This window comes from Galleria mellonella, unplaced genomic scaffold (assembly GCF_026898425.1).
Source record: "Galleria mellonella isolate WM207_F2 unplaced genomic scaffold, CSIRO_AGI_GalMel_v1 utg1917, whole genome shotgun sequence".
Taxonomy (NCBI): Eukaryota; Metazoa; Arthropoda; class Insecta; order Lepidoptera; family Pyralidae; genus Galleria; species Galleria mellonella.
The window spans coordinates 607,936-617,075 of record NW_026442031.1 but is presented as its reverse complement, the minus strand read 5'-3'; the positions used below and the strand labels follow the sequence as shown (position 1 = coordinate 617,075).

The 9,140-nt window shown below is 34.3% G+C and overlaps 1 protein-coding gene and 1 long non-coding RNA gene across 3 annotated transcripts; both read left to right on the top strand.

Annotated features, from left to right (window-relative positions):
• Positions 1–640: 640 nt before the first annotated feature.
• On the top strand, positions 641–2,941 carry LOC128200516 (uncharacterized). 2 transcript variants are annotated; one of them, XR_008252744.1, is made up of 2 exons: positions 641–947; positions 2,081–2,941. It is a non-coding gene; the product is annotated as an uncharacterized LOC128200516 (long non-coding RNA). The 2 variants fall into 2 exon arrangements; XR_008252745.1 differs by having other exon boundaries at positions 641–1,059.
• A 400-nt stretch (positions 2,942–3,341) lies between these two features.
• Positions 3,342–6,383, top strand: LOC113522682 (60S ribosomal protein L35a). The gene is made up of 4 exons (XM_026908450.3): positions 3,342–3,490; positions 3,696–3,919; positions 4,519–4,749; positions 6,062–6,383. Exons 2-4 carry the CDS (start codon positions 3,698–3,700, stop codon positions 6,083–6,085), a joined length of 477 nt encoding a protein of 158 aa, XP_026764251.1. The 5' UTR covers positions 3,342–3,490; positions 3,696–3,697; the 3' UTR covers positions 6,086–6,383.
• The last annotated feature ends 2,757 nt before the right edge of the window (positions 6,384–9,140 follow it).

The following is a 9,140-nucleotide window of genomic DNA, read 5'->3' as shown; positions in this document are numbered from 1 at the left end:
CGCTAAACTTTCGCGCGCTGAATATCCACGGCGAAAACCAAATTGATTCGATGGTAATATACTATTACTTTCAATAAAGAACTCTAAACGCTGTTTAATTAATTGTTCGAATAATTTGCCTGCACAGGACGTCAATGTTATAGGTCTATAGGAGTCGAAATTTGTAGGATCTTTACCGGGTTTAATTACTGGAATCAAACAATCCATTTTCCATTCTGGTGGGATAATACAGTCCTTCCATAAATCGTTAAAAATTTGTAAGAGTTTAGTAAGGTTTATTTTATTCAGCAATCGAAACATATTGTATGTTAAGCGATCAAGGCCACTAGCTGTATCTTTTCTAGATTTTACTGCACTGGATATTTCATCAATTGAGAATGGGTCAGTGAGAAATTTTGGGCATGAATTAACAGAATTAAACTGTTTGTCATCAAAAGGTGAGTGTACAAAATCAGGAGTATATTTGCGTAAAAAATCATTGACCCATGATATATCTTTAAAATGATTTTGACGATGTTTTGAATTTAGTTTTCTCATATTTTGCCAAACAGTGGAAATTGGTGTTAATCTATTAAATTTGGAACAAAATTCCTGCCACCCCTGTTGTCTTACTTGCTTAATTACTAACTTTTTAACAGCTTGAACTCTTTTAAAATTTATGTAATTATCGAGAGTTGGATTTTGTTTAAACCTAAGGTAAGCCGCTTTACTATCATTGACAGCTGTCGCACACCTGTTATTCCACCAAGGTACTGCAATATGTTTGTGCCTCTTTGAAGTATTTGCACCGCTATTTGATAAGTTCCTACGTGGAACGGAACGTTCCACAGCTGTCAAAATAATTTTACAGAACCTATTGTAATTGTTTAAGGGTTCATTGACATCATACTCGAAATCCAAAAGTAATTGATTAACAGTTTCAGAATAAAGATCCCAATTAACGAGACGTAGGTTTAAACGATTTAACAAAAGTTTATTAACTTCATCTATAGGAGCATGTTGTTCACCTGACGGAGTTGATGAAGAGTTCTTTGTGTTTATCTTAGTAAAAGTCGGCAGGTGATAACTTCCTAACGGATCATCATGAACCGACCACTCGCATTTTAATGATATGGATGGGGATACCATAGTTAAATCAAGGCCATTGGGTCTCCAAATATGAGAGCCAACAGTAGTAACTTGCTTATCATTTAATAGTACCAAATTACATTCATCTAAACAATCAAGAATGTCTTTACCTCTTGTATTAGTGGAGGTACAACCCCACATAGTATGATGTGCATTTAAATCCCCAGATATGATAGTGGGTTTAGGAAGAGACTCCAAAAAGAACTTAAATTTGGCTTTAGTAAAACTAGGTGTACTATTGGTAGGACAGTAAATACTGGCAACTGAATACCAAGAATTATTAACTTCAATACTAATAGCTATAGTTTGCAAAGAATTGTCGAAAAAAGAGTGAAGTTTTTTATATCTAATACTATTATGTATAATAATCGCTACTCCATTGTGGTTATTACCACAATCATTTCGTTCTATACAATAATCTTTAATTTTTAATTTGTAATGTGGTTTTAGCCAAGTTTCTGAGATGAGAGCAATGTGAATATGATGTTCATTTAAAAATTGTGTAAAAATATGTCGATTGCTCAGTAGGCTCTGAGCGTTCCACTGTATGATAGTTAATTGGTCTCGATTGAATTTTGTGAAATAGGTCTATTACCAAAAGTATCATATAACACATTCAAAACACTTTTAGTGTTAATAGATGTGTTCTTTGTGTTATGTAGTGAAATAAGTTTGATTATGCTTTCTATTAAAAGTGATAAACTCTTGTTATCAGAATTTAGAATTGAAATTAGGTCTACATTTTTTAGGTTTGTTACCCAGTTTAGGAAATATTTCAGTGCTAAGTATATCTCCAAAAGAAGCAGGTCTGAATTTAGATCTATTTTCAGCAATTTTCTTTTGTTTAACAGGGCATTGCGGTGATACACTTGTGTGATTTCCATTGCAGTGTACACAAATAGCGTTTTCCATTCCAGTTGTACAAGTTTTATAATTATGCTCACCTTTGCAGATGCTGCAACGCTCAGAATTCTTACAGAATTTAGCTAAATGTCCATACCTCAAGCACCAGTAGCATTGTTTAACTGGTGGTATATATGGAGTGACATTGTGGCGCCAACCTCCAATATCCAGATATTCAGGTAATACAGATGCAGCAAAAGTAATTGTCACGGTTAGAGTTGGCTGTAACACATATCCATGAGTCAAGGTATTTTTTCTTAAAATTCTTTTAATAGCAATAATTTTCTTAGAACTCGATATCATAGTATATATTTTTTTATTAGATATATTTGTAGGTACATTTCTAATAACGCCTGTAACTTCTGTTGAAGAAGCAGGAATACTGGCCTTAAAATGGTAGTCATTTAAAAAAGTTTTATTATTTAAAAAAGCATTGGCTAAGTCTGGCTTTTGAAAGTATACTCCGATTTTGAATTTATTTATAGATCTAAGATAAGTTACCCCTTTATTAAATCATTTTAAACAGGAGGAGAGTGAGAGCAAGTCTCTGGATCCAATGGTTTTCTGACTATCTGAGGATTCTACAAAGACAACAAATTCTGTCCCAGGGGATTCCTCGGGATATCTTCTAATATAATCTGTGACGTAGTAAGGTTTATACTTATCGGCCTTATCAATTTCAGATTCTGAGTCAGTAGAAGTATCTTCCGAATATATATCCTTGTCATTACAAGGTTCATGGTCTACATCACCTGAATCGTCATCTTTTTTTTCCTTTTTCTACAACTGCGCTTCCCCATGAATGCTAATTATATTACTGTCGCTGAATTTAGTGAAAATATAATATTTTATTCAATAATAAGAATTGATAGAGATAGTTTTAATAAATTAATAAAAAAAATTTAAAAAACCCGCTTGTTCTTATTCGAGTTTCCCGCCTTTCCTCTGGTCCAAATCAGGGTAAATGTCTAATGAGTTAAATTGCTACAGATAATTACAAAGTGAAGATGTCACAGAAATAACAGAATGAGTTTTGGTTATATTTAATAATTTTATTTTATTTGAATAAATCAAAGTAAACCTTTTTTTTTTATTAATTGAAACGGTAAATTATTTTTAACAAATACAATTTGACGTGTAAATCCTACTTATAATCTAAGAACATTAATTTTAGAACGAAAATTTATTTTGGTTTCCGAACAACAATAGTGTTACAATTTTAAAAAATATTCGTTATATAGTAGGAAAAGTATACGGAATATATAAACTGCTAATAATATTTATATAATATATTTATGTCTTTATAATACAACGTCAAAAAATACGCCTTATTTATATAGAAATTTAAAATAGCAATCTAAAAAACTATTATTTGCAATTTAATAGTGGGATAATTTTTAGGAAAATACTGGCAACATCCTTCCCCGTTCTTTCATTTCCAAAAAGTTCACAAGTTTAGGTTAGTCTGCAAATTATTATATTTTTATTGAATAAACGTTGTAAATATATCTATTTTCCCAAAGTGCTAATATATTCAATTATTGTAGCGTATATCGGATTGAGGGATTGACGATCTTCGTTTGGATATATTTAGATTACTTTTGGTGTTGGATGTCAACATAACCTCTTAGACGAGTTTTGTTTGATAGATAAAGTTGTTTTAGGTATGGCTGACACGCCTTCCACAGCACCCAAGGCGAAAGCGCCTAAAACAAAAGCGCCCAAGGAAAAGGCGCCAAAGGCTGCTCCCGCAGCGCCTGCTGAACCCCCAAAGGCGGTACGCAAAGTATCGTCCAAACCTCGTCATGGTAGGCTCTACGCTAAGGCTGTGTTCACAGGCTACAAACGAGGTCTACGTAACCAACACGAAAACACTGCTCTCCTAAAGGTTTGTTTACAGTACTTTATTTAGACTTTTAAAATAATTTCTATCTTTCTAGATGTTTTTTAATTGCATCCGATTACTATAGGAGAGTCCATGGTCAGTGAGCGCTTTGTCCTTAAGTTACAACATACCTCTGGAGTCCCAATAAATATAATAAACATACATATTATTGTCCTTTGTAGTTGTTTTTAACACCCTATGGTATTTATAGCTACACTTTAAGAAACAATAATTATTTGATAACATTAATTTGAGGTGTAGTTTCTTATTTTTCACTTCTCATAAATCATTATTCTAGTGAGAGTAATAAAACAATTTTTTTTAATAATGTTTAGCAAAAAATGTTTTCTGGTTTCTTTACTCCTGTAGGATTGTAGCACCCATAAGAGTGTTTTATCAATCAATCGGGCATTTATTTGCATAAATAGAAATACAGTTATTAACTTTGACAATCAATGATATAAGAAATTAAAAATGATGCTTAGACATTTGAAACCTGAATTTTATGTGGAAAATTATAGTACTGATGAACTTTCTTAAGAAATTTTCCATCAAAACATCTTTGTAAAGTTACTAATGTTCTCATTTTACATTATTTTCAGATTGAAGGTGCGCGTGACCGTACCGATGCAGTTTTCTATGCTGGCAAGCGATGTGTATATGTATACAGAGCTAAGAAGAGGACCCCCATTGCTGGAGGACCTAAGGGTAAGAAGACCAAGCTGCGAGCGATCTGGGGCAAGGTGACACGCCCACATGGCAACTCTGGCAGTGTCCGTGCCCGTTTCAAGTCCAACCTGCCTGCACACGCTATGGGACATAGGATACGAGTGGTGAGTACTTCAACGAATTAATATTAAATACACCGGTCAAGTTACATGGAATGATAATCATTAATATTAGCTTTAATACAACTTAAAGAAGATGTACTTTTGTGAGTCAGTCTGCTGATGTCCAATAGTATAAACTAAAAATTTATTCAATTGATCGAATGTTTCTATTTTTTTTTTTTTATTAATTTTACACATGTTTCTGTAATTCAAACAAAACTTTATTATTTTACATTCTATTGAAATAGATTATAAATACTATTGTTTAACCTATTGCTGCAAGTCATACAAAGGGATTGCCTACTTCATTGAATGTGGTAACTGTCATATATGTACATAAACAGTATGTGATATGGAGTCTATTCATAATTATCTGCTCCTGCATATAAGAATGCTTTAATTTGCAATTAAGTTTATATTTTAATCCTTAGGAATGTTATTGGGAGGTGTATGTATTCTGCAATATATCTGCATAATGCTGTTCATGTCTGTAGACAATAGTTGTTATTTTTCACCAGACAGGCCAACAGATTATGTAAGATTTATACAAAAATATATGCTCATGACTAAAAGTGACTTTTAGGGTTGGGTTTTTTGTTTGAAGAGTGGGATATGACAATGAAATTACAGGGCACAGAGGCATAATATTGCAGTTCTTAGGAATGGCAATGGATAAGGAGTATTATGGGTGACATTCATATAGTATGTTATGTCCATGTTACTATTTATGTCTATAGGTGATGGTTATCACTTTCCATCAGGTGGGCCATCAGCTTGTTTGCCATTGAAATGAAATGAATGGTTTTTGCTAGAATTTAGCCAGTTTTAGATGAAAGAGGTTTACATTCCCCATATATATTTTACCTGTATGTCGGCTTGCAAATTATTAACAATATGGAAAATTTACATATATTCTACATTATATTTCTTTTCAATAGTCATTCACAACATTCTAACTTGTATACTTTTTTTTAATGCAAGTTAGGATGGCAAATAAATTTTATTTAAAATAATAATAAATATGCTACACTTAATTTTTTTTTCTTGTCTATGCCTATGGACATACTATGGATGTATTGCGTGCATTGCCAACACTTAAATGTTGTATTTTAAATATTAAAAATAAGTGAGCTTACACTAGTGTTTTCTCTAAAGGGCTGTACAACATATTTTCCTATGAAATCTAAAATGATGCTTATGACATTTGAAACCTGAAGTTAATGTGGACAAAATTTTACTGATTACTTATTTTTTTTTATATGACTGTTGTAATAGAAGCAATAATTATTATATACTATGTTATGCTCTCTTTCAGATGCTGTACCCATCCAGGATCTAAGAACCTGACCTGTAATATAAGTCTAAATAAAAACAAAAAAAAACCAAAACAATGTTTCATTGGATACCCTGAAAAATTTTTTATTTGTAAATAATTATTGTGTCCCACAAAAGAACAAATGCAGTTATAACGAAATAAGTTATTTTGGCCTAAAAGTTAAACTACTGTACCAATGTTGATAAAAATTTCATGGGACCAATCTGTAATACTTTCAGATAAGAATTTTCCAAATTAGTTTAAAATTGAAAGAGTTAAAACTAAAGAAGATAACAAATAAATAAAAAACAAACACTTTAAAGTCGGCTGATAAATTAATTCAAACTACATTTTACCTTTGTCCCCGCTATTTCGTACGCACGAATGTCAGAATTTTTTATACAACTTAGAATGGCAAACAAGCTGATGGCCCACCTGATGAAAAGTGGTAACCGACAAGGTAACTTCAAGATGTATCCAAATAAAACACTAGATTTTAAATCAGACTGCAGGAACACCACAGTGATAACCATATTCAATTTGGGGAAAGGGATTGTTAGTACTGGAGATTGAGAATCCCATTGCTAGCAATATACCCGACCAGGTCGACCTTCTCGCAGTTCCCTCTGGCAACTATCATGGTTAATTCCTGATGAATTCATCATGATGGACTAACTGGCCTGTTTTCATTCTCATCTATCACTCTTCACTGGTTTTCCGCCAGCGTATCCCGTTAGCGCAGGCGGGGTTGCCAATCCATTTTCACCGATAAAAAAAAAACATATTCAATTTGATGTACTTTTTGATAGACAGACAAAATTTATAAAAAAAAAACCCCTAACATAATTTTTTTTTATACCTCCATGTCAGACATCGTAACTGTACAATTTTATTTTATTAATAAATTAAGATACTCTGACCTTTCAAAATAATCACTAAAATATTTTCCAAAACTTTTTGCAGAATTCTTTGTAAACGTAATATCCTGTTTTCATGGAATTTCATACCTATTATAATGTAGGAATCGTTAACCTCTTATTAAAATTGGTTAATATTACGTTATTGCCGGATAAATTTTAAATCCTTGCGTTTTAGTTATTTAAGGTATTTGAGGCAATGTTTTACAAAATTTCCTAGGTCAGGCACGGTATGGTTACCATTTTCAACTATTAAAATATAGTAATGGAAACTAAAAATCCCATTGCTAGCGATATACCTAACCAGGTCGATCTCCACGCGGTTCCCCCTGGAAAGTATATAGTAGTAATATAACCCTTGGTTGTTGTTTTTTTTTAATGGATGATAATGGAATGGTGTCCCCGCCTGCGCTATCGGTATACGCTGGCAGGGTACCAGTGAGGGATGATAGGTGAGGATGAAGCAAGTCAGTTAGCCCACCGTGACGAATCTAACAATAAATCAATCATGATGGTTTCCAGGGGCGACCACGAGGAGGTCGACCTGACAGGGTATATTACTAGCAATGGGGCTACTAGTCTCCATTACTAACAATCCCTTCTCCCCTCTGGTTGTTGTTGGTGAATTAGTAATGGTGAGCCAGTCGACCTAACATCATCATGCCATCCTTCACTGGTACCTCGTTAGTATATACTGATATTGTAAATGCATACAGTGATCGTTTACGATCAGCCGAGCTGTATGCATATTTGCCACCTTTTTTTTTAATACGACTTAGAATGGCAAACAAGCTGACGGCCCACTTGATGGAAAGTGGTAACCGACGCCTATAGACACGAGCAGTACTATGGACATAACAGAGTATACTGTTTCGCCCATTATACCCGCCATGCGTTGCCATTCCTGAGGACTCAGATGTTATTCCTCTGTACCCTGTAAATTCACGCCACTTCCCACCTTCAAACCGAAACACAGCCATGCAAACAACTGCTTCACGGTTGAAACACGAATGGGACAGAGGTACTCAAGCAATCGACTTTTGTACAAAGTCTCCCTCTGGTAAAAATTAATTACCCTCGTGAAAAAAAAAAAATTAGAACATTGCGGTACTATGAACGCCTATTTTTTAGAATAGCAATTTTTCTTTTGTCCAAATAAGTTATTTTTTCGTGTGTAGTGTAGTTAAAAGCTTGTGTTCTAATGTCTTAGTTTTTCCAGCTACCTTATGTGTATTTTTCAAGACACTTTCTTCCACGCACAACCACTCTTTGGAATCAACTTCCAGCAGCAGTATTTCCGAACCGATACGACATAACCCTCATGAAAAGAGTATATTCCTTTTTAAAAGACCGGCAGCACACCTGCAATGCCGTCGGTGTTACGAGTGATAATGGGCGGCGGTAGTCACTTACCATCAGGTGAGCCGTATGCTCGTGGGGGAAGGGATTGTTAGTTATGAGGTCAAATAGCCCCATTACTAGTAGTATATTCTATCAGGTCGAACTCCACGCAGTTCCCCAGGAAACCATCGTGGCTAATTCTTGTTGAATTTATCAGGATGGGCTACTTAATCTGTTTTCATTCTCACATATCATCCCTCACTGGTAGTCCGCCAGTGTATACGGATAGCATAGGCGGAGTCACTACCATTATCATCTATTAAAAAAAATGTATATAATCCTTGTATCTTTTTTTTTAAGGGGTGAAAATGGCATGGTTACCCCGCCTGCGCTATAGGTATACACTGGCGGGGTACCAGTGAGAGGTGATAGGTGAGGATGAAAAGGCACGTCAGTTAGCTAATCGTGATGAATTAAACGATAAATTAGTCACGATAGTTTCCAGGGGGAACTGCGTGGAGGTCGAACTGAGAGAGTATGTAGATAGCAATGGGGACTAAACTCCCCATTACTAACAATCCCTTCCCCCCTATAATCCTTGTATCAGGTAATTTTATAATTATCCTATTTACACATGCAGTATTGTCGATTGATATGCAATTTGATAGGAGTCGGAAACCGCTAGCATTCTGTATCGCGGGCTGTAGAACTAGAAAACGAGGCGCCACACGTGCATGGCTACAAACAAATCCATGTAGATATAGTACTTTAATATCTTTTACACATCTTTGACAGATCCTTTACACTTTGGCTGCGAGATT